This window comes from Pundamilia nyererei, unplaced genomic scaffold (genome assembly GCF_000239375.1).
Source record: "Pundamilia nyererei isolate P.nyererei 1_Seehausen unplaced genomic scaffold, PunNye1.0 scaffold00009, whole genome shotgun sequence".
Lineage (NCBI taxonomy): Eukaryota > Metazoa > Chordata > Actinopteri > Cichliformes > Cichlidae > Pundamilia > Pundamilia nyererei.
In genome coordinates, this window is record NW_005187410.1 from 3,408,176 (window position 1) to 3,433,160 (window position 24,985).

The 24,985-nt window shown below is 38.0% G+C and overlaps 4 protein-coding genes across 5 annotated transcripts in view; 1 reads left to right on the top strand and 3 right to left on the bottom strand.

Moving 5' to 3' along the window:
- The window catches only part of slc4a10b (solute carrier family 4 member 10b), a 29,979-nt gene extending 27,473 nt beyond the window's left edge, over positions 1 to 2,506 (top strand). For both annotated transcript variants that reach the window (XM_005723411.1, XM_013908387.1), the window contains one exon: positions 1,714 to 2,506. The gene's annotated coding sequence lies outside the window, so the exon portion shown is untranslated. The remainder of the gene's footprint in view (positions 1 to 1,713) is intronic.
- A 2,454-nt stretch (positions 2,507 to 4,960) lies between these two features.
- Positions 4,961 to 6,449, bottom strand: gcgb (glucagon b). Its single transcript, XM_013908388.1, has 4 exons — positions 6,389 to 6,449; positions 6,176 to 6,281; positions 5,455 to 5,610; positions 4,961 to 5,195 (listed from the first exon to the last, which is right to left on the bottom strand). Exons 2-4 carry the CDS (start codon positions 6,268 to 6,270, stop codon positions 5,084 to 5,086), a joined length of 363 nt encoding a protein of 120 aa, XP_013763842.1. The 5' UTR covers positions 6,271 to 6,281; positions 6,389 to 6,449; the 3' UTR covers positions 4,961 to 5,083.
- A 560-nt stretch (positions 6,450 to 7,009) lies between these two features.
- fap (fibroblast activation protein, alpha) lies at positions 7,010 to 16,445 on the bottom strand. Its single transcript, XM_005723414.1, has 26 exons — positions 16,201 to 16,445; positions 15,921 to 16,005; positions 15,597 to 15,686; positions 15,391 to 15,485; positions 15,185 to 15,259; positions 14,982 to 15,034; positions 14,778 to 14,850; positions 14,520 to 14,643; positions 14,292 to 14,446; positions 14,050 to 14,147; positions 13,815 to 13,944; positions 13,691 to 13,729; positions 13,506 to 13,604; positions 13,335 to 13,405; positions 13,184 to 13,237; positions 12,968 to 13,092; positions 12,758 to 12,802; positions 11,480 to 11,578; positions 11,098 to 11,167; positions 10,821 to 11,015; positions 10,590 to 10,644; positions 10,399 to 10,498; positions 8,038 to 8,096; positions 7,883 to 7,955; positions 7,632 to 7,705; positions 7,010 to 7,435 (listed from the first exon to the last, which is right to left on the bottom strand). Exons 1-26 carry the CDS (start codon positions 16,201 to 16,203, stop codon positions 7,334 to 7,336), a joined length of 2,241 nt encoding a protein of 746 aa, XP_005723471.1. The 5' UTR covers positions 16,204 to 16,445; the 3' UTR covers positions 7,010 to 7,333.
- Positions 16,446 to 16,886: 441 nt separating this feature from the next.
- Positions 16,887 to 24,985, bottom strand: part of ifih1 (interferon induced with helicase C domain 1) — a 12,714-nt gene continuing 4,615 nt past the window's right edge. The window contains exons 5-16 of the mRNA XM_005723415.1: positions 23,298 to 23,518; positions 22,572 to 22,782; positions 21,518 to 21,735; positions 20,985 to 21,086; positions 20,739 to 20,862; positions 20,425 to 20,640; positions 18,987 to 19,243; positions 18,753 to 18,902; positions 18,474 to 18,635; positions 18,196 to 18,389; positions 17,998 to 18,091; positions 16,887 to 17,603 (exon numbers count right to left, since the gene is read on the bottom strand). Coding sequence (XP_005723472.1) covers positions 17,400 to 17,603; positions 17,998 to 18,091; positions 18,196 to 18,389; positions 18,474 to 18,635; positions 18,753 to 18,902; positions 18,987 to 19,243; positions 20,425 to 20,640; positions 20,739 to 20,862; positions 20,985 to 21,086; positions 21,518 to 21,735; positions 22,572 to 22,782; positions 23,298 to 23,518 — 2,153 coding nt within the window. The 3' untranslated portion in view covers positions 16,887 to 17,399. The remainder of the gene's footprint in view (positions 17,604 to 17,997; positions 18,092 to 18,195; positions 18,390 to 18,473; positions 18,636 to 18,752; positions 18,903 to 18,986; positions 19,244 to 20,424; positions 20,641 to 20,738; positions 20,863 to 20,984; positions 21,087 to 21,517; positions 21,736 to 22,571; positions 22,783 to 23,297; positions 23,519 to 24,985) is intronic.

The window sequence follows — 24,985 nt, forward strand, 5'->3', positions numbered from 1 at the left end:
ATGCCACATAGATGTTGGCACTCATGACAGTTTTCATGCAATTTCACCGAGATTGGTCCATTTGTTTAGGTGGACATGCATACATACAAAACTCATTAGAGCTAACAGTTAGTTTTGCATTAACTGTTTATTTTTTGCACTTAGAAGAATATTTCTATACATGGCACATTTTAGATGCTCAAAAGGAACAGGATGAAGTTTAGACTTAATGCTATGATCCCACCCACCCTTTATAGTGACAGTGATGGCAATACTTTTTATTGCGAATTTTTATTCCAAATTCAAAAATAGAATAATTTATGTTTCAGGATTTTAAGATTTAATACAGTAATTTTGCAAAATATGTTCTCAGGCTTAAAAAAATCAAACAAAAAAAAAATTCTCACTCTAATATTTTATTGGGCTGCCTTTCACTCTGGCATTGTTTCGATAAGCTCATGCAATTTTACAACATTTATTTCTGTCCAGAGTTGCATTAATTTCTCGCCAAGATCTCATATTGATGATGGAAGTTAGATCGCTGCGTAAAGTCTCCTCTGGCAAATCCCAAATGATTCTCAATGGTGGTGTTAAGGTCTGGACTCTGCGGTGGCCGGTCCATGTGTGAAAATTATGTCTTAGCTCCCTGAAACACTCTTTCACTCTGGTTGATGAATCCTGGCAGTGTCATCTTAGAATATGCCCATGCCATTGGGGAATCCAGATAATTAGCTGACCTCACCTAGACCAGATCATAACAATGACCCACAGGCTTTTGTCGTGTACACTAGGCATGATGGGTGCATCACTTTATCCATCTCTCTTTTTACCACATGGCCTTTTTTCATCACTTTTTTATTTCATTCTAGCAAATGGAAGCATTTCTGATGAAGTTTCATGTTAAGTGTTTTTCTTAAGGGTAAATGGGCTGGTTCTTAAATAACATTTGTCTACTCTAATTGAGCACTCTTAGTGCTTTTTATTGCAAGCCTCATTCACCCAATCACACACACATTTATTCTCACACACAGCCAAACTGATGAATGGATTAGGGACAACTCAGGTTTTTAGTAACTCTTCCATGCAGACTGGAGGATCCAGGGATCTCACCATGAACCTCTGATTAAAAGTCGGCCCACTCCACGTCCTGAGCCATAAATACCTCTAAGAGCTAAATAGCCACAATCCTTTGTAGTTCCTTTACTTTGCATACTTGTATTTTTCATTAATTTTGCCCAAGGTTAACACAATATCATGGCCTGTTGTGGATGATAGAGGGCGCGATGATAGATGTTGTGAATGACAGCTGATTATTTTGTGACAGAAACAAAAAACAAAAAAATGTATATGGATCTGGGGCACCTCGGGGCTTTTATGCAAAAAGACCATCAAGTTAGAAATTTTTTGAGCCTTATATGATTGTAATATGAGCACACTGTGGGCAAAACTGTCATCGCCAAAGACAGCTGATGTTGGTTAGGTACAGTGTTTTTATTTATTTATTTTGTTCTTGTAGCTCCATGAGACTAGTACCTTTTATTTTATCATATTCAAAAGTCAGAAAGGAAATAGGTGAATGACATCACTAACATTCAGATGGATAAATAACACCATGAGTCAGAGAAAAGAAATATACAAAATCACTTTAGGTAAGCCGTCGATTTAAAGATGGTTATGTTTACATATTTACTACTTTTACACATTTTTATATCTTTTCTCTTTGGATTCTGATAGTTACATCGCTCTCAGCATTTCTCCACAACTACAAATAAAAGCTGGAGAAGATGGAAGTCAGTGTGGACAGCATTACGAGTCTTTGTCATTGTTCCTTCTGTGTTTTCAAACAAATCTACATTGTGTGTTTCATATCATCAATCCTTCAAGTTTAGTTTTGCAGATCTCTGTAAGTAAAAAACTGCTTTATCTGATGTATCCCGGTTATTATGAACTAATAGAACCTGCTATCTAATTTTCTCTTGTTGTTAACATCTAACCCTATATACTGTTTGGATTTATTGAATGTAAACCACAGAAACATACATTTCTGCTGTTTTTGGAATGGGACCATTTTGAATTTTACGTAGTGATTTTAATTCTGTGGAACCAAAAGCAATAGCTCTTTGTACCAAAATGGTAATAATTTGTATGAGAAAATATTTAGCTATATTTATATTGTCATTTATTTTATGGTATTTATTTTATATTTGTTTTGTGTTTGCTACAAAATACATGGTAGTCTAACAAAGACGTGTGTGTGTGTGTGTGTGCATATTGTTTTTATTGTAAATGTAAACTATACTCAAAGTATCCTGTGTTTAATGGTTGTATAAAGTTATGAATCATGAATTTTAAAGGCATCTAGCCATCTACTGTTGCATTTCAATGAAGAGTTGAGGGTTACTCAATTTTTAAAATCAAATAATAGTTTTATGTATAACTTGTCAGTGTGCTACACTAAATAAATTTCTATAAGCATTCTTGTTTATCTTGTCAAAGTCAAACTTACGCTCAAATGAACTTTTTTAAGGAAGTCAACAATTCTGTTTCTCTGTTTAGCATTTTTAATTTAGCAAAACTTGAAGCATTAAACACTGAATAACTGCAAAAGCTTTGAGTGAATTTTAGAATTTGAAATTTTGAGAACATTCAAAGCATTTCATAATAAGGCCGGTGACTAGAGTTTTCATTTTTCTAGATTTAAATAATTGTTTAATTCAAGATTTGAATAAAATTTCATCTGTAATTAGAATGTAATTATATTTACCTAAAACTATGGTAGATACACTAGAATTTAAATACCCTAGCAACCACAAATAAACCAGCAGTCTGAGATCCAACTGCTCTATTGGGGTGATTTAGTACCATGAGGTCTTTAAGATAAAATGGGACTTGATCATTAAAGACCTTGTATGTCATGATAAGGATTTTAAATTTAAATTTGATTCTGGATTTAACAGTGAGCCAATCAAGAGAAGCCAATATGGAAAAAATATGCTCACCCTTTCTTCTAATCCCTGGAAGTCTTACATTGCATGTAGCTCATTTTGGCTGAACCTAGTCAGGCCCCATGAGCTAAGACTCAACCACAAGATGCTTGCTGAGCCTCTCCCCAAGACCTGGCTTCAGGGTGAAGGCCCGGCAACCTCAGTCTAGGTGAGGTAACTTGGTCTCTTGTTGACTTTTCCATAAAGGTTTTGTAAATTGCACCTAGTCTGGCTGTTCACCTAGGACCAACTTCCCTTGGGAGATCCTACCAGGGGCAAAAATGTCCCAGATTTATATATGCATGCATATAGTGGGTTGTACTTGTTGTATTTGTGGGCATATGCTAATATATTCTTGTGATGACTAATATTGTTATATATATCCTATATATCCTCCTGAGGACCAGTCTATTCATTTATGCCCTCTGTAATGGATTTATTTGGTCTGTGCCTTTTGACTTATTTGAGCTACCCTAGTAAGTCCTGATGTATTAAATACAGGGCATCCTGGGCTTTCCATTGATGTCTCATGTGTTTGGGTGGCCTTCTTCAGAGGAAGGAAATCACCAAAAAAGTTCAATGTCAAAACTCTTTTTCCTCGGTTATAGGATATAGTGTACTAATAAAGCATATTATTAACACGTGAGGCAATATTATGGAATAAAATAAAATGTCTGTTTACATACATATATAAAAATATAAACACATTTACACATATATTGATGTGTACTATACATGTATACAGGCACAAACATAATCATATATCCATACATACACACACTCAAAACTTACATATATACTATATCTTGATTTAACAAGATGTCAGAGGAGCGATAGATAATATTAGTTTGCTGCACATAATGCTTTCATTTGAAATGCCATTGGCAATTTTACTTATATAACACATTTGATCATTAGTGTTAAACAATGCATTTTATTGTATGCTAACACAACGCTCTTAACAATGAGCTTTACATAGAGATAAAAACGTAAAAACCAGTGTAGGTTATCAAGGATAGGGCAGAGATATCCAGTGTCAGTGATGCTGAAAACATTTGGCCGTTTTTAACCTTGACAAATTTTGGCTCACAAGTAAACTTGAATGGGCTGAGGATTACTGTAATCAACAGATGGTTTGATGTGCTACAGATGACAGCTTAGAGAGGTGGCCTATCCCAAAGCGTGTCAAGCTGCTGGCTCATGCAAATTACTGTTTTGTCTCAGTGCCAGGAGGAACTCAAGAGTGTCGACCCAGTCATTTCTCCCAACGAGGTACTTATGTGATTGACATGATTTTCTTTCATTTAGCATAACCATCCTTGGTGTGCAGTCTGCGCATTGCTTGAAAATCCTCCTCCAGTGAACAGCTGACAGGTGACATATCATCATTTTACCTGGTAAAAAATACCACAGCTTATTTCTCCCTCTGGAGTAACGTGTTCATTGATTTTTCTTCTACCTCCATAAACATAAGGATTAAGGGAAGGTGACAGTGGTGCAAACAATCAAATCACATTTTTTTTAAGCCAGTGACTATATCACTGGACCAAAATGTTATGTCGTGCTTATATATAACTTATTTACTAGTCAGCGAATATTGATTCAAATGACCACACAGCTTTTGTTCTGTTCTTGATGGCCAATAATGAGTGTATCTTTTGTCTAAAGCATGGTATTTATATATTCTCTGACTTCTAGACCTCATGCTAAGACTTGTTAAACCACCTCATTGGATTCAATTATTTAGAAAGGGAAGCCATGGATTGTACATATTTCTTTATTGAAAACTAAATGTATTTTTTTTCTGAATAATAAGAAAAAAGCATTAGACTATTGACAGATGTAATTAATAAACTTGAAGTTCAAACCAATAATGTGATTTTAAAAATGAAGAAAAAAAAACCTGAATAAATCATGTCATGAACGCTCGATCAGACATCTGACACATATCTGACACATTTTAAAATTTCCTTTAGCAATTTAAGGCCAACCGGGCTTCTTGTGAGGGCATTTAATATCTTACCAAGAAAAAAGTCTAGTACAGACTGCAAAACATATAATGGCACAGAGTCAGTGAGAATAGTTGCATTAATTTGGGAAATGGCAAAAGCTGGATCTCTTCAATCTCTTCTCCCTCGGCCAGTCTTCAGCCAGGACACAAACTCCTTGGCTGCCTGGTCTTGCAGGTAGGAACTCACATCGCTGGTGTAAGTGCCGTCTGCATGGCGTCTCCTGTGTGAAGAAGTCACAATAGCTGCATATGTAACTGGTGCAACAGACCAAAAACCCCCAAATCCACATGGGTACATTAAACATGACTTGGAATCATTTTGATTTAGGTTAAAATCGCAAACGGAAACAAGAGAAGCAATCTACAGAATGAATGCAGTTATATTTAGACTTTAGACTGTCTTTTACAAATTTAAAGGCACAAACTTACAAATTTGTGTCTTTAAAAAAACAAAAAACCCCAAAAAACTGTGACACTCACCCATTCCTCTTTGAGTTCTTCAGCCACTGGACAAAGTCTTGTGCTCTTCTTGTCTCCAGGTATTTGCTGTAGTCGTTGGAAAATGTTCCCTCTGAATGTCTCTTCATGTTTTGGATCTCAATGGGTTCGTTGAGGATGGAGTTTTCAGTCAATAGCCTAAAAAAGTGATGCATTATGAAAGTGAACAGAGCTAATGTACGCTCACCATTGCAATAGCCTGGAGTCCCCTGCTTCTTACAAGTTAACTCTTTATTCTTCATTCTGCATCATTCTTCTCATCTGTCCATGACTATTCATATATACTTCATACTTCTCAGAAATCTGGAGTTATATCAATCAATCAATCAATCAATCAATCAATCAATCAATCAATCAATCAATCAATCAATCAATCAATCAATCAATCAATTGATAGATCAATAGATCGATAGATCAATAGATCAGTAGATATAGGTATATAATAACAATATAACATTGTTTAGCATTAAATTCAAGCAAAAAACATTAATTTATAATTATTTATTATTAATTAATAAGTGTGCTAATCAAATTTTGATTTAAATTACACTTTATAAATTACACGGGCTATCAACACTGTGGATCATTTTTTTCATTTTGCCAACAGCTGCTCCATTAATGCAGCACATGAGACTACTAGTAATACTACTACTACTACTACTAATGTCTGAGGCAGTGTAAAATGACTGAAAGTTGGTCTTACATAGAGTGTCGGTCTGTGTCCTGGTCAGGAACCTGCCAGCTGCTTTGAATGATGATGAGGAGCAGGAGTCCGGCTAAAGAATGAGCACTATTCATTGTTTGAGCCTCTGAAAAAATACAAAAAGAAATTTATGGAAAAAGTGACGTTAAAAATCCATTCAATAAAATTTAACAAGATATTCTACATTTAGATTGTGCTGCAAAAACGTCTCACCTGTGGTTCTTTCCGCTGAGCGTTTGAGAGAGGGATGGCAGTTTTCTCTTCTTCTCTCTGGCTTCTTAAGCTGTTTCATGGTCCCCTCTTGATCTGCTCAGCGTTTATATAGGGGAGCTGAGGAGCACTCTCCCAGGTGACTTCACCGTCACAGAAACCTTAGCATATCACCTGTTACTTTCAATCCATTAGTCTGCTTCCGCCTTGTTCCCCTGAATATATTTGACTTTGGGTTTTTAAAAAATAACAGCTGGGTGGTGAAATCTGTTGCTTTATTTAGTCCAAATCAAACATGACCTCTACCCTGACAAATAAATCCATGCCCATGTATGTGTTTGATTGAATTCAACAGCTGGCCATTTTGGATATATAATGTTTCCTATTATTCTTTTATATTTTTCACAATTTATATAATTTGTATAATAAAACCTAATTCAAAGCACACATTAATGTTATATATTGTTAGTACTGGGTGTTTTTATTTTAATCTTAATTTGCATGTTTGAACAGTAAGGAGATCAGTAATAAGCTTTTGGCCCATTAAAAGAACCATTTGTAAAGAAAAGCAATGAATCAATTAAATGTTGAAAAAAGTTTATTTGAATATTCTTATAACACAAATGACTCCACTTTGCAACAAATCAGTGCAATGCATTGCAGTTAATGTATGCTATGATAATCACACATACACACGCACGCACACACATACATAAAATTTTTTAAACTATAAATGCATGATAGGACTTGTATCTTTGCATGTCACATATTTTGCAAAAATTCCACACAACATACGGATGCTCATTTAAATGAGCAATCTAACATTTGTTGCATTAGTTCAACCTGGCTTTCAGAATATTACAATTAAAAAAAGCACATTAAAAATGCATTAGACAAAGAAACTGTGGTAACAACTGTTGCCTACAAATGCTGTTACATCCTTCACATCTATTTGGGACTAAGGAGGCATTTCTGCAGGAAGTGACTCATGTGCCTGTATATATGATGATAGGCTGATCCACTGAGACTATGGTCCTTGTCGGTGTACCACTGAAAGCAATACCAGAATATGATTAGTGCATAGACTATAAGTCAATTCCAGATAACATCGTGCACATCTTAAATCACACTTGTTTTAGATTTAATTTTGCTTATAATAGACCACGTTTTTTTTCCATTTGAAATCTTCATTACATCAACAACATCATTCCTAATATTAGCCTCACTTCCCTAAGCTAATATTTACCATCACCTCGAAGTCCACTTGCGCATCCACCAGAGCTTTGGAGATTTGTGCAGCCTGCTGGAAATGGACATTGTCTACGGGAAAGACAGAGCTTTTACTACGTGACTGAAAGCTCAAGTTTCTATCAAGGCAAACAGAGTCTATTTGTGCATGGCTTACTGTGTTACCTGGAACGCCTCTGAGAAAACGGGCTACCACATGTTCAGGTCTTATCAGAAATAGAAATGACTGAAAGAAATAACAGAACGTACCATCCGCTGTGCCATGGACCAAGAGATATTGAACATTTTTGAAGTTCTTTGCTCTGGAGGTCACTGTGGAGTTCTAGAAAATAAAAGAATTACAACAGTCTCAAGGCAGAAATGTGCCTTTACTTCACCACACAGCTAATCTGAATGATATTTACTTTGTACGAGTCGGAATTCTCAGTTGGCTTGCCCATGTAGCGTTCAGTGTAAACTGCATCTGTGGAAGAAAACTCAGTTAACACCGCAAAAGTGGATACAATGGAAACACAAAAATAAATCATGCGTATTTAACATAGGGAAGGAAAAGTTTAGATTGAATGATTACAAGCTATAGGAAATCTTAAAGATGAACTCCATCAACTTTCAAGGCTGAACGTGTCAAAATTACTAGTGTAGAGTTACAAAGAGGTGTAATCACCAGCCTAGTTTTTATCTCTACTTGAGGCCAGAAGCTCAGGGTTCAATAACAGCAATAAGGATGCACTGTGAGTAATGTAGGTTAACCACAGTTAGGTTTTGGCAGGAAAAACAACACATCTCTCTTATTCTGCTGAATGTACACTGAAATCAATTCAAATGCTGTTACTTTTTTTCTGGGCTTTTACTGACTTTATATATTTTCACACCAAATATTTCTTAAGATGATATTTCAGTCTTTAGGTGGGTCAGCTGAATAAGCAGAATGATTGCTTTGCATACTGCATCATCTGGTGCATGATGGAGGATGTTGAGAAAGCACTATTCTACAAACATTTTCATCATGACTTCACTAAAGTCGTAATGAAAACAAGATTTAGAATATTCAAGACTTTTGAGTAGCTTTGCAGTGAAAAAAAAGGCAGTGACTCACTGCCCAAGCCAGCAATTTTGGATACAGCATCAATATGCCCTTTCCTGCCTTCCCTGTACACATAAGGCAGGTTCTTATATTCAGCACGAAAATATTAATCACACTGAAGATGTGGAGAAAAGTAATGGATTAAACATGATACTAACACTGTTACAGCTTATGTAAAGTGAAGGCCATACAAGAAAATAAGCAGCCTGTAAAATTACACTGACCAGCTACTTTGATAGTTACACGTGTTCAACTGCTCATCAACACAGACGCACAAATGCATGTGGTTGCGTTCAACCCAACCACATGCATTTAGGCATACAGACATTGTTAATAATAATGGATTGGATTTATATAGCGCTTTACAATACCACTATTCATTCACTCTCACATTTACACACTGGTGGAGGGAAGCTACAGTTGTAGCCACAGCTGCCCTGGGGCAGACTGACAGAAGCGAGGCTGCCATATTGCGCCATCGGCCCCTCTGGCCAACACCAGTAGGCGGTAGGTGAAGTGTCTTGCCCAAAGACACAACGACCAGGACAGAGAGCCCAGGGAACGAACCGGCGACCTTCCAGTTACAGATGCGCTTCCCAACCCCCTGAGCCACGGTCGCCCCAAGATGTTAAGATGACATGCTGATATTGATGGTAAATGAAAGTGACTTTGAACATGGCATGGTTGTTGATACCATACAGTCTTGTCTGAGTGTTTCAGAAACTGTTGATCTGCTGGGATTTTCCCATAAAGCCACCTCTAGGGTTTATAGAGCACTGTCTAAAAAAGAAAATATCCAGTGAGCAGCAGTTTTTAGGGTAAAAAAATGCCTTGTTGATGAAAGAGATCTGATGAGAATCTGCTTTAAAATAGCCACTTGTTACAACAAACATATACAGAAGAGCATTGAATTTACAACAAATCAAATCTTGAAGAAGACGGGCTACAGTGGCAGAAGACCACACTGGTTACAAGTTTTGTCAGCTGAGAACAAAAAACTGAGGCTATAATTCACAAAGGCTCAACAAAAGTGGGCAACAGAAGAAAATGCTGCTTGGTCCGGTGTGAGTCATGATTAGTAGTTTGACATTCAGATGGTAGGGTCAGAATTTGACGCAGCATAGTTGGATCCTTCATTGTATCAACAGCTCAGGCGGTAGTGTAATGTGGTGGTAGTGTAATGTGGTGGAAATATTTTCTTGGCATACTTTGGGCCTCTTAGTACCAACTGGGCATCATTTAAATTCCACTGCCTGCCTGAGTATGATTGGTGACCATGTTCACAGTGTACCCATCTTCTGATGGCTGCATCCAGCAGGATAAAGCATTATTTCAGCAGTTGTTAGCAATAGTTCTTTAAAAACTTAACTGAGTTCACTCAGATGCACTCCACAGTCACCAGATCTCAATCCAATAGAGCACCTTTGAGATGTGGTGGCACAGGAGATGCCAACAAATTGCATTATGGATGCCAACAATTTTGCAGCAGCTGTGTGAAGCTGTCCTATCAATACGGACCAAAATCTCTGAGGAATGTTTTCAGCACCTTGTTGAATCTTTGCCACAAAAAAGTGAGGCAGTTTTGAAAGCAAAAGGGAATCCAAGCTACTCTGGCAAGGTGTACCTAATGAAGTGGTGGGTGAGTATGTATATGATAGGCTATGTATGCATGTTCACCCACCATAATAGTCCCACTTGGCTACTGGGGCTACTGCAATTCCACACTTAAAGAGTCCAGTTCCAGCACCCAAGGCCATTGAGGAAACATAACCACCATATGACTGAAGATCAGAACAGATTGCATTAGTAAGAACATGTAAAGTGATTATAAAGATAAAGAAAGAGGAAAAAGCAGGATAAAATACAGCTTACCCAGCCCCATATTGCTATTCTGCCTTCATCAATAAATCCCATGTCAATGAATTTCCTGTAACAGGGAGATCAGTTATTATCTGGGGCAAAACACATTTTGTTAAACCAGACTACACCAGGCATTTATCTAGATGAAGACTTTTGTATGTATGTATAAGATTAAATTTCTTCAAACAACAACTAAAGAACAACACTCATCACAGAGGTGATTGAACGTTTAGACAGACCTACCTCACAGCAGCTATTTGATCTTCCACTTCAAATGTCCCTAGGCGTCTATAGATTGAGTGCATTATTTCATCCCCTTGGTAACCACTTCCCCTTCCATCAAAGCTGGCAATGATGATCTCATGTGAACTGGAGAGGTACGTGCCCCAGTTCAGCTTGAAGCGATAGTTCACACTCTGACTGCACGGACCACCATAACTACACAAGGAGAGCAAGACTGTAAATTTACTTCTGTAAACGTTAGTGGTGTCACATGCAATTTGGAATATTGCTCACTCACACGTCAATAAGAAGAGGATATTTTTTAGAATTCTTGAAATTGGGTGGTAACATCATTTGATACCAAAGATCTGTTGGCAAAAACACAGGAAATTGTGAAAGAAGATGGAAAACGATGTTTCACATACTAGGATGTCATTACAAAACATCTGGTCAGCACATATAATGGCTGATATACTTACTGACTTACAATCATTAAACAGGCAATACAACCTTAGTTGTAATTCACCATTGTTTATGCTGAAAATGTTGCTGTTACTAAGAACCATCGTGTGTGCTCATGTGAAAAAGAGCACAATAGACATACATTCAAACACAAAGCAGAGGATTTCCATATGTCTTCAACAGTTTCTGAGATGGATTTTTCAACATGCATTTCTCACCAAATCCTCCAATCTTTAAGGTGCCATGTTTCATTGTTGGCATTTGGAATTCAGACAAACTCTTTTTCAGGTCCTTATTGTCTTGAAGAATGGCAAGCTCTGAAAACAAATAAATAAAGTAGCTGCAATGTTGTGTCCATAAAACAAACATAAAGGTGCATACTTCAAAGTGTTCATCATTGAGGAACCTTAACTTCTCTGAAACATTTTGATTTGCTGTTTATTCTTTTTTCTGGGAGCTTCGTGAATTACCTTCCTTATTTTGCACTTGAGGTGACGCGTTTAGACCACTCTGCGTCTAACTTAATGTAGCAAATGCGTTACAAAATATTCAAAACTCATGCTTCATCAGAGCATTTATGGTGCAATGATTACCACATTCTCTGTACATGCAACAGCTTCCCAAAACTGAGATGAGACACAAACCCACCCTCAGAGTTTCGAAAGCTAGTGTACTCTGTCAGTCTGCCCCAGGGCAGCTGTGGCTACAACTGTAGCTTGCCTCCACCAGTGTGTGTGTGTGTGAATGGGTGGATGACTGGGTGTGTAAAGCGCTTTGGGGTCTCTAGGCGGGACTAGTAAAAGCGCTATACAAATACAGGCCATTTACCATTTACCATTTACCATTTACCCCCAGTTCTGGTCCCAAGCCTCGATAAATGGGAGGATTATGTCAGGAAGGGAATCTGGTGTAAAATCTGTGTCTAATCAAATATGTGGATCCATCTACTGCCATGAATCCTTGAGAAGTAAAAGAGCAGCCAAAAGTACTTGAACTTGGGCCACTATATTCGATCTACTGGCTGTATGAAACCAAAACAGCACCTAGTGCTGGTTTACAGATTTATTGCAGCCTAAAGTTAATGTGAAGTTACATATATGCTTTCAGTGGTACAACGTATCAAATCAAAGGACTTTAAAAATGAGCTTTTCGGCTTTCAGCTATCAGCTTTTTCAGTACCAAATTAACTACGTTTTATAGAACATTTTCAAATGCAGATAAAAACACAGAGATCTTAAATACTTAAAAACTTTCTGGACTATTAAAGCCTCGCGTTTACCTTGAAATCTGATCCCATATCAACTCCATTGGAAGCACAAAATATGAATGGCTTGTATGGACAGAAGGAATAACTACAGCAAGAAAATTCTGCTGGAATATTTACTGGGTTCTTCTTATTTGACCACCTTCAAAAACAGTAGCCTTATCCTTTAATAGTATACCATGTGAGTGCAATGAGTCATTTAACAATGTGTTTGGGTTATATGAATCTGCACCTGAGCCCTTGCTGTCCATGAGTGTGTACAGGGGGAATCCAGGTCCTGGTTCAAGAAAAACAAAACAAAACAGGATACACACAAATAGAAGTGGATTACACATCAAAGCGTCTGCATGCCTTCAGCAAGGATTAGTGTTCACAGATGTTCACTACCCCAAATCGGTGAGTTATTGCTTACAGTAAGAGAAAATGTGAATGGGTAACTGACCGTAGCAGTCCATTCGGTAGTAAGAGGCGTCAAAGCTGAAGTAACCTGAGTTGTACTGGCACCTGTCCTTACGCAGGTTGCAGGTGAGACACTGGGGGGCAGAGGGGCTGCTTCCAATCATAACCCTGATGAAAAAAACAGCACGTCACCTATATAATTATCTACATATAGATTTTAACTGGTAAAAAAAGAGGACAGATGAGAATAATTCCTTACTTGTAGAGGTTTCTCTGTACAGGTATTCCTCCATGCTCATTACTCACAAAATATCTGTAGAAAGGAATTTCACACACCAGGTCTTTATATTCTTACTTACATTTTTAAGATTTATGCAGTTTCCCCATAAACGTATGGATTCATCACTCACATGACATCTTTGGTTAATTTGCTTATGTAGATAACTTCCCACTTCCCAGAGGTAACAGGGGTTGCTTTGCCCTTAATTAAAGAGCTTCCTTTAGTAAGTCACTAAAATCTAAACACATGATTGATATGACTGTGCAACACATTCTGCATAAAGAAAACTTGCAACACTTACATCTTTCACATAATGAATGTGTTTGTAGCCATTAGTGTCACTCATCACTTTGTAGAAACTAAGCTTATCTTCAGCAAAGAAAAGAGGCAAGGGCACGTACTAAGGAAAAAACAAAGTAATACGTTATAGTGATACATCAAAGTAAGGTTTTAAAGAACTATATCAGTAATCTTTTGGAAACTTACATGGCCCACCCATCCAGTCTTGCTTGTTTGCTCGAATCTCTATAGATAGTAAAGACATCAGTTGCAGTTAATTAGCAGAGCATGGCCATCAAGACGATTTCCTCAGCAGAGAAGTCACAGCTACCTGTTTTTCTGTCCAGCGACTTCCATCAAAATCATAGATCTGTACAACCACATAATTCTGTCTTCTTGTGAGCCACTGCACTGCAACGCGTATATCTGTAACCCAGGTCACCGAGCACAAGATGTGATCACTGAGTAAACGCGACAGAAGGAGAAAAGGTTTTCACATAAGACAGACCATGAAGGCATCGCATTTTCCGGTAAATGATTACACATGTGCTAAATAATATACAGACCCAGAAGAAACAGAAGCGGGAGCAAACACCTGTGTGCGGTGGGATGGGTTTGTGGTATCGACAACAAAAAGTTTCACCTTAGTAAGGGGTGATCCAGCCTATACAAATACAAATATAATATTTGTGATAAATAATTATATATAACAAGAGATCTGACAATTTTTGACAATTTAAAATGATAAATTGATATTGAAGGTTATATTTTGCTCATAATTCCATGTTTGAAAGTTATAGAATCCCACCTTTGGGTATGGAATGGCAACTGTCTGAGGATATTGCTCAGATCCATACCAAGAGAACTCCACTTTGTGAACTTCTGTATTATTAAACTCTGCATATGCCAAGAACTTTCCGGTTGAGGACCACCATACTGCCCCATTCGATGCAAACACCTCCTCTGAAATTATTGGAGAAAAATATTAACCCATACAGATGCACACTTTTGAAGAAGAAATAATAATGTCACTAACCCTCATACACCCAGTCAGGGACACCGTTAAGGATCTCATTATTTTTCCCATTGTGTGTCAGTTGCACAGCTTCATCAGCACTGACATTGGATTTGAAAAAAATGTTGAAGTCTGAAATGTAGGCCTGAAAAGAAAAAGTGGATTTCAACCATAAACATACAGCTACAAATTTATTGCAACAAAAATAAGCCACAAGTATTATAAATAACTTGCAACTTATTATTCACTGGAGACAAAAAGTACATGGTGAGCGCTTACATATTTGTTTCCGGTTGGTGCCCAGGTAAAGTACTGCACAACACGTGGAAGATTTGCAGGCGTGACAAAAGTTCTACGATGAAATATGAACACATACAGGCATAATAGTAATGTACCAACTGATGAATAAACATTTTTACAGATGATACATTTGGGGTGGGAACCAAAATTCATTGATAAAACTCACAAAAAACAGCTACTTACGAACTCTCCCTGTCATAGATCGAATATGAGGCATTGAATGAGTGTCTCCATTTCTGTAGGATTTTAACGACAAACACTTTCATTTGCAGGTTTTTCCATTAACAGAATTATAGAAATAATAATAAATAGAAAAAAAAATAATGTTTTAAAAAAAAAATACAAATAAAGATAGAAACTTAACTAGGTGAAATTTAACACCTCACCTTTGTGTAGTTGCTTTCAAAGGCGATGTATTTATAATCACCTGACAGCAAATAATCTGTGGCTTCAACTTGGGCCTGAAATAAAAATGACTGCATGAACTTATGGATGTGTTGCAGAATTCAGCGTATACTACGGTAATATACATAGTATTTAACATGCGTGACAGTATATATTAGGAAAATACTTTAAAGTACAAATATATTACAAAGGTTGAATTGCTCAAATACAGCGACTCCTCCTCTGTTTCAGCATTGTGGAGAAAGACATTCCCGTCTCTTGCTTTATGCAAATACTCCTTATCTGCAGGAACAAGGATAATAGATAAGCTTCCAAGAAGTTTGTATCGAAGGTGGAGATTAATGCTACCAAAATCAGAAGGTATAGCAGAGGTTAAGTGACTGACAGTGATACCTGATATCCAATACAAATTGTAGGCTCTCCATCTAAAGGTGTCATTAAAGTAGTCATCAAGAGAAAAAGGCCTTTTGTTACCACCAGATTCTGAAATGATACACATGTGCTGCATTATTTATTTAACTTGCATGTAACGATACCAACACTCCAAAATATGTGACGACCATTTTTTTTGCGCATTTACAACTTCGTTACTTGAATAAAGCAAACAAATAGGAAATGCGCAAACACAGAAAGAAGTCTGCTTTGAAGTAACATCTGTAGCTGCTTTTTGAAAAGAAAGAAAAGAAAAGCGACTCACGGGCCAAGGCTGTAACTTACTGTTGTAAATAACTGCTGGAATGGTTATTAACGTGATGACGACAGCCGCCCCTATCACCCCCCACATCACCTTGTTACTGCAGCCCTGCGAAAGGTGACACAAAAGTGGCAGCCTATAAAAATCCTCTGAAAGCACACAACAAGATGCTGACGCTGCAGGCTCTCCTTTAGTAACTTATTAGTCCCACGGTGAGCTTCACACGGTCACAGTAAGTAGCCATGCTTTTACACAGATTTTCTTTGTTTCCCCCCCAGTACTGATGGTAAATCGATTACTGACCATGGTCCAGATGAAGTCGCCGTGAAGCTCTTGGTTTTTTAAAATATTCCTCAAAGGCAGCTGGCGTGAAGTTTACAGTCACTTCTTGGAACATGCAGCTTAGTTAACATAACCGTACGCTTGCAAAGGTAACTTTAAACTAATGCAGCCGCATGAGAAAACGGAGCTCCGTCCCGCTTTAGTCGAAGGTTTCCTTCTCTCCTCGCTGCATTTCTGAGACCAGTCGACAGAGATGCCTCCTCGAAGTCTGCTGCCCAACTTTGAAAGAGCGCACAAGTTGCTGGTATTAGGAAGTGGCTTTTTCACTATGGGCGTAAAGTATTCACGCAACAAAACAGGACAGCTGGAAAAGCAGGTTTTTTTTGTGTATCTACATCAATATACTTTAACCATGAAGTGTAAAAAAAATATTTACGTAGCTTTTCACTTAGGGTACACAATGAAGTAACTGTATTTTTTTTTAATGTTGTTGATTTATTATTTAAATATGAGCATAAAGAGGACAAATGGGATAAAAATGAGAAGGGCAGTCAGTTTTGTAATACTTTTGGATCAAACAAGCTTCCTGCTTGTGTATCCAGACAATGTGATCTAGCAGGTAATATATATGTTTGCGCAAACAAGCTTAAAAGAGGCTTTTAGGAATAGCAGTGCTGTCTCAATCGTAGTGACTCACTAACCTGTGGATTTAATGGAAAATCCACAGCACCTGTTTGTGTGCGTGTGTGACAGGTGGGCTCTGAGGGGCTATCACAGACTCGGTGACTCCCATCTCATGAGACAGCCAGAGTTTGAAAGGGAAAAATATATATATACTTTATTTTCTTGCTTTGCTTTTCCAGTTCATTTAATACCAGTGACAAACCCTTACATAGAAATTAATACACTGTAATCATGCATTATTTCAACAGTAAATCCCATCAAATGCGAACATAATTGAAGAGTAAAACCCTTATTCTGCAATTTTGCACAATTCACAATAATACTTTAACCATTAAAATGATGTAAAACATTCACACTTTTTCTTTACGAACACACTTCAGTCCCATCACCATTCATTTCTCCAGTTAACAAGTAAACATTCAAAGGAAACATAACATTCACTACTCTGCTAAGGTTATTAATCCTGTGTCGGCCATACGGCAACACAATAGAAATCAAGGCTTTCTCAGTCGCTGGTTTTTCTACGTGGTTATAATTCACATTGTTTCGTCATCATCCGAGTTATCGGACATGGTCATGTTGATTGCATGTTCAGCGTAGTCGAAGGCAGAAAACTTGATGGGGACTTCATTCCACTTGGTGCATTTGCTAATCTTCTTTCCATTTAAATTCACCACAAAGTTTTTCACATCAAGGCAGGGGCACTCGATCCCCTTGTACATCATCATTGAACCCCATCTCTGTAACAGAATGCAACACAACATATAATGAGTATTTTATTCTCAATGCAGGCCTAACCAAGACTAAATAAAGGCTTGCTTTTATGCCCTTTTGTCCTGTAATCTAAATTTGTGGTGAAACATGATCTCAAATTAAAGGGCTGCAGTCTTATGTCATATGACAGACTCACATTTCTCTTTGAACTAGCTTTATTGCTTATGACCAAGAGTCATAAATGTCCTACTTTTTCTAATTATGCTTAAGCATCATGTATGTGCATATGCTGAACGACTCCTTGTTAATGCAGCAATGCTGTGTTTAGTTATCTACTAAATTGAACATTCTGAATAAGATTATCTTCTTAAGATTCACAAGAGAATTTCCAAATAATTAAAAAAGCTAAACTGAATCTACCTGTCCGCAGTTTTTACATGCAATGAAGCCGTTGGTCTCATAGTCGAGAAGACGCTCCTGAAGAGTAGTATTTTCTCTCTGAATGTAAAGTTTTCTGTAAAAAGATGCAGTAAAATTGATAATAATCACAGCACAACTACACGAGTGGAATACAGTTCAACACATACAAACGGTTAAGAACTGAATTGTAAACTGTACCTAAATTGTGGCGTCACATTGACTCTGTGCATGTTTTCGATGATCTGGATGTCGTCGCCCGTGCAGATTGGCTCGCTGCAGCTTCGGCAGCTAAACTTCACATTAGATGGGCTCTCGTTCTTTATGTCCTTCTGCTTCTTCTTCGTCATTCTTACTTTCTCTTCCATTATAGCCTGAAGCTGAAACTCAGTGATCTGATGAACAAACAAACAAAAAAAGTCTCAAAGCCATGTGGGTTTTCAATTTAACTGAGACTAAAAATTCTGAAGTAAACGTACTCTTTTTTCATAGGCTGCCTGATTTAAGGATTTAATTTTCTGAATGGCTTTGTTCATCATGTTCTTGCGGTATTCATTGACGCACTCCTTTTCAGCCACCCCGGAGTTCTTCACCTCGACCAGCGTGTAACTGCTGTCCTCGGCTCTTCCTCTGCCTTGGGCCTGAGAAAGGCGATTGTGAGTGAAGGGTAGGCAACCACGTTTGTTTTACACAGGCTAATATTCCTTCAATTACTGGGTATACCACATTCAATGCTCATTATTCAACTCATTACTGACCTGAATCATAGCGATCTCGTTTGTCACAAGGCCATATCGAATAACGAAATTGCAGGCTGGTATGTCCAAGCCTTCCTCGGCTACTGTGGTAGCAATCAGCAGGTTGACTTGACCGTTGCCAAATTTTTTCAACACATCCTTTTGCTCTGCCTGATTAAAACAGATTTATAAGAGAAGGTTAAGTGTAAGGCGCAAATAATTGTGCAGGAAAATAGAGAGAAATGTAGCACTCACCGAGGTCATTGGTTTAACAACACTCTGGTCTCCACCTCCAATGACATATGCTGATTTCACTCCAATGTCAGCAAACTTGGAGTTTTCCTGTATCCACTGATTTAGAGCAATGGCGCTGCGTCGTGTTTTGATGAAAACAATCCCTCTGGCTTCATCCCGAGAGCTGAACTCATGCAGAATTTTAGTTCTTAATTTTGACAAGCTGTCATTTTCATACTCCGGATTCTTTGCTAGACTTTCCAGCTCCTTCTTGTTGTCTGTCAGACACAGATTACAAAGAACTGAATTACACTTTTCTATCGCTGACATCAAAGATATGGTGTCTTTTTATGAGTTAAATATGAGGGTTTATACCTCTAGTAAGTACAGTGATAAGCAGCTTAGCTCAGCTAAACAACAGGACCGGAAATGTGGGAAGGGTTCAAATCTACCACAAAATTCACAGGTAGACTATAAATTTGTTTAAGTTGTGCCTGGTAGAAATCTGTAACGCATAGGGCTCAACTGCCAAACCATGAAGGTTCTCAAATTACCCTTTTAGGCTATCTCCACATATTCCAGAAGTAAAATGGCTAATTTTATAGGCAGTAATATAGAAAGTACAAAAATAATTTTGGTCTCTACAGCTTCTTTACCCCTGATGATGAAGGACACATTCATTTTTAGATATTGTTCTTATTTAAATTGTACAAAGGCTTAAACTTTATTGCATTATTAGGAAATTGGATAACAAAAAGCTGCTATTTCTATGCTAAGAATCACTTTTTAGTTAATCTGAATGCCTTAACTGGAACTCCTGATAATAGTTTATTATTTTGATGAGTCCTGGAACCTTTTTAATGCATGAGACTGGCACAGAAAATGAATAATGGCTCAATGTGTATCAATCATAATAAAAGACTGTTGAAGAGGTTTTGTGTTTTAAATTTTAATATAATTGCAGGCACATATTAACTAATATCTGTGCAGTCTTTGGCTGGATCTTGCTATCCAAGCTTGCATCCATTAGCTGATAACTTAGTACTTTACACTGTCGTTCAAATATGATCACATCAGCATCCAAAGTCAAATGACGGCAGCTATGATGCCAAACTCAGTGTTTCAAAATGGTAGACTAATGACCATTGGCTGATGTTGCGTGGCCATGTCTGTCTTTTATATACAGCCCAAATAATTTGTCTTTTTTGTTCTGAATGCTGGCAACCACTGCAGACTTCAAAATCCTTTTTGCTTTTCATTTGCATATGTTCACAGGTGGACCTCATTTTCCGTGGACAAGTCTTGTTTAGCTAGATCCCAGTTTCACATCTATTAGCTAATCTAAGCCAAACGATATCTTACCTCACATTTACCAAAAAAAAAAAAGATTTTCCAAATCTCAGATTATAAAGTCAACAACTACTTTGAATTTTCAGGCGAATGCTTAGTTTCACAATACCTTTAAACAGATTGAAGAGGAACCTCTCAGTATCTGTGATTTGTATCTTATGCTCCTCCTCCGGGGCAGTTTTTTTCTTCATCTCCTCCTCGTAGTATTTGTTCAGGAAACTGAAGGCATCTTGCATGCGAATCGTGTTGCAGAGATTCAGGCTCTCGCTGTACTGTCGGAGGTGCTCTGCACAAACTCGTACTTTCTGATTTTCATCTTTTGCAGCTAAAATGGATCGAGACAAGTACTTTTAGACGCTACACACCATGGGAGGCTGAACAAACGATAACTAGCGAAAGATGAGCGTAAAAATCTGTTTTCACCTTGGCGTTCTTTTTGAACAACCCACTGTTCGTAATTCTGAGAGCCGAGGTCACAGGTGGGGGTCAGCTCGGCATGGTTGTGGATGGCGGTCATAATTTTCTTGATTACATCACCAAAGGGATCCTAAAAAGGATATTTAGTTTCACACACATGTAATCCTGCATTAACATCAGCTGGAGTCCCTCATATGAATTAGAGTCAAAGAAAAGCTTGGCACAAAACCATGCCATGTTAAACAGCCATACCTCCCTCCTATCTTCAACAGAAACAACTATTTTTCTTTGCTCCTTTTTGAATTCCTCTTGGCGCCTTGTCATTATTCTGGAAGCGTCCAAGTTTGCACAGATCTGTGAAAAAAATACAAAGATTTATAGTGTTAAAATTAATCCCACATCTTGATCTCATGATAGAGCGTATTTCTGCTTATTTTCTGCTGCAGTGGAAACTTTATGGCTGCCTTGTGTGCATGGTCAGTGTGGAACAGTGGAAAGAACTTGGCTGAATCAACAAGTTTCTCTATGACTGAAGCAGAAAGAACTGGAGCAGGATTCTGATTAAAAAAAGATGTTGTTCACTGTGACATGTGAGTTACTTGGTATGGACACAAAGAAGCGTGACTGATGACTAGTTTTCTTTCCCAGACTGTCAGATATATTAATCAGAAGCCTTAAAGACTATAGCTAACTTTAAATAATGACTAAATATGCCAAGAATGAGCAGAGTAATATGCATGCAACACTTTTATCCACACAGGTGAAGACAGAGAAACAGTATTTACACGCAGTATGTGCTCCTCTGCTTTTTCCATTTTCGTAGCTCCCCCAACCCCTGGAGAGGCAGTCAGGCCCAGGATCTGAGGGAGGGGCACAGGCTCCTTCTGCTCCTTTACGAGCCTTTTGTTCTTGTGTTTCTGCTTCAGGTATCGCATCATTATGTGGTTGTAGACGCCTCCCTTCTGAGTGTGGTGACACTCATCTATTATAATGAGTGTCAGGTCTATATGTGCAAAAGAGAAACACATAAATGTTGCTTTGTTTCAAAAATAACATGCACGTGTCCCAATTTCTCGCTGCCACATTACTGCCAAGAAACAAAAGTGCTCAAATCTTAAAAGACTGTAATTTTCTCGACCAGCAGAGCTAATTTTATCCCATTTATTTTGCTTGTTACGTAAACAGAGGTGATTTCCCTCACAGATGCCATCTCTCTCCCAAACCTACCCACACAAACCAGTACTTTTCTAGGAACCTTTGACACAGCAGTTTATGCCACACAATAACATATGTTGGAAAACTGTCTACTTCAAAGAACAAAAAACAAAAAAAACCTTTATATAGTTTGGATTTTGCAAAAGTGTAAGCAGGGTGAATTCTAATTATTCCCATGTACTAGTTTAAGCGATGCAATGCAAAATCCTCCCTGGAGGAAAAAGAGAATGGAGAGTGGCAGCTTGATGTATTTTGGGTGATAGAAGCTCTCATGTGAATTTGATGAGCCACACACTGATGGCTTGAACAGACGTGTGGCCTGGAAACCAGGAGGAAAAAAAAGTACATGCTTTCAGGCGTTTCAACAAACAGCATATGTTCCACTGAGGTGGCTATTCCACCTTGGACTTGTGAGTGCCAACAGGAGTAAGCAGCAGAGTCAGAAGACTTTGACAAGATGCTATCAGGGGAGATGCCGCTCTGTCCTTTGGGTGGCTTTCTATTCCAGAAGCTGTCAGAGTTTGAAGCTTAAGCCTGGATAGATTTTAGTTAAAGAGTGTGTTTTTAAAAAAAAAAAAAAGGATAATGTATTCAATTTTGTGAAATTGTGTTGAAATATCATACCACTTAAGTTCACGCCCTCATCCTCTCCACTGTTAGCCCTCTCTAAGTAGTTTTCCAGAATCTGGGCAGTGCAGATGATGATGTCATTTTTCTTCACGATTTCTGTGAAAGAGATTTTGAGCTGGGAGTCTCCGCTGACTCGCTCCACTTTATATTTGTTCTTGAGAAAGGGCAGGAATTCTGCAGAGTAGTGCTGCTCAACAAGAGGAACCTGAGGGCATCAGAGCACATGAAACTTTCATGAAGTCAATGCCACAAAAGTCAAGAGATTTAACCGACAAAATTAGAAAAAGTCTTTACTGTTGCTTTTAGGATCAGAGAGCTCCTGATGATTTAGGTGTTTGTGCCAACATTAGTAAACCAGAACACATAAATATATGCTAGACTGTTTGGTTAAGGCATGGTCTCAAATTAGCTGTGCAGTAATTTAGGAGCTTCTGTTGATGTTGGTTTTTAGAGCAGAGAGAGTAAAGGCACCGGGGTTACTGTTCTGCTCTTTTTCACAAATCAAGAATCAAAAACTGTGATGATTTTCAGTGGTGATCACTATTTCACAATCTGTTTTCAAATGCAACCACATAGTTTTACAGCTGGAAAACCTACAACAGACCACATGAAGTATGTGCTGAAAAATAACAATGTTCAGGAGTGCTTAATGAGACAGAAGTAGGTTAGCATAATAGTGCAAACCCAGAAGTATTCTATACCAGACAGACATTGTAGTACCTTGTTCACCAAGACGATCACTTTTCTTGGTTTCCCTTCAGCCTTCCTTCTGTCCAGATGTTCTTTGGTAATATAAACTGCAACTCTGGTTTTACCGCTTCCTGTGGGGAGACATACGATGATGTTTTTCCCCTCCAAGGCAGGTCCAGCGACTTCCATCTGATAATCTCGAAGAGTAATTTCTTTTTCTGGGCTTCTGGCAACTTCTAAGGCACTTCCATCTGCAAAGGAGAGCAGAGGTTCAGAATCACAAAACGTCTGTCTGTGTCAGCAACCCACAATTACAGACATGACCAACAGGAAATGCCTGCTTCTCTTTGTTTTTGTTCCTGGGTAAACAGAGAACATACACGTACACTGTACAGTACATCCATATCATGTAAGATGACCTAACTTTAAAACACTTCCAATAGTTAAACCACAAACAAAGGCACCGAGTAGAGCATGTAAATCATGTTTCAGTGTTACAGGAAAACATTGTGCACTATAAATGATGTCACTGAGAGGCACTACTTAATGCAAACCATACAACACTAGGACTTAAAAGCAAATGCTTCTCTCTATATAGTGAGTGCTATTTGATATTTCACACCAGTCTACTAATCTAAAGGTGAAAGTGACAATAAAAAGGGATGGGTTGAGGCGGACTAACATCAAGCACTATGTTTTCTTATATATGTTTTTATAATAATCAGATTACTTAGAGAGAGACATTACAAGTCATTGCTATTTGCCTTATTTCCTCTACAAGTACAATAGACTTACTATGATCCACTTAGACTCCAAGTTGCTGGCAGGCTGTTACTTATTTGCTCTGTCTAGGCAGGGGATAATACATGGCTAAGACACCAGGAGCAATATGAATGTACCCCCAACTCTGCTCCCCTTTCCACTCAACTCTAAGTTCTTCTTCCCCCCCAGTGAGAGTTTAAACCCCCCAAATCTTATTTTTTTTTCTCAGTGCAGACAGTTTTTAATGACTTGGTATGCCAGAGGTTACGGTGTTGTTTCAAGCAACTTTATGCAAGCAAATGCAAGTCTGTAATGATGAGAAAAAAGAGCTTTAATTATATTAATAAGTAAACAGTGGTCCATGTGGCCTCCTGAACTTCTGAAAGCAGTTCCCATAGAATTATTCAAGAAATAAACATAGAGCTGTTTTCAGATTCATTAGGACTGAGTATGAGCTCTGCTCATTTTAGAAAACATTTAAAAAAACAATTCTGCTAGAGACTCGCCTTGCAGGAACAATCTTTCATGTAAACTACTCTGTTAAACTCATTTACTCGCAGGCTGCAGACATCTTTGGGGCCTTTCTACTACTGAAATAACCTGACTAAACTGCAAAAGAACTAATCTGATTCAACTCTTTTCTTCCTGCTTCGCTATTCAGGGTAGAGTATTCCAAGCAGAAATGTACTTATCCATCATATAAGCCAAACACTACAGAGCCACATGAATGTAACTTTTCCTTTACATTTCCTTATACTCCAGCATATGGTTTTCATTTGAACTGCTAGCTATGCGCTGTCCTCTTTGACCTCTGTGTAGTTCATCATGATGCACACATGGAACTTGTTTATTAGTGTGAAACTGGCAGGACAGAGTTAATGTTCCACTAATGTAACCACATGTTACAACAACATTTTTCCTTTACCATACTTCATGTTGCCTTTAGGATACTCAGG

What these genes read in the sequence shown, in the direction of transcription:
- gcgb (XM_013908388.1), bottom strand. Translation starts at nt 6,270, where the DNA reads ATGAATAGTGCTCATTCTTTAGCCGGACTCCTGCTCCTCATCATCATT. An exon ending in GACACAGACCGACACTCTAT is followed by an intron (nt 5,611 to 6,175) that starts GTAAGACCAACT and finishes TCACTTTTTTAG; the next exon opens with GCTATTGACTGAAAACTCCA. An exon ending in AAGAACTCAAAGAGGAATGG is followed by an intron (nt 5,196 to 5,454) that starts GTGAGTGTCACA and finishes TTCTTCACACAG; the next exon opens with GAGACGCCATGCAGACGGCA.
- fap (XM_005723414.1), bottom strand. An exon ending in GATCAAATAGCTGCTGTGAG is followed by an intron (nt 10,645 to 10,820) that starts GTAGGTCTGTCT and finishes TCCCTGTTACAG; the next exon opens with GAAATTCATTGACATGGGAT. An exon ending in AGAATTCCGACTCGTACAAA is followed by an intron (nt 7,956 to 8,037) that starts GTAAATATCATT and finishes TTTATTTTCTAG; the next exon opens with AACTCCACAGTGACCTCCAG.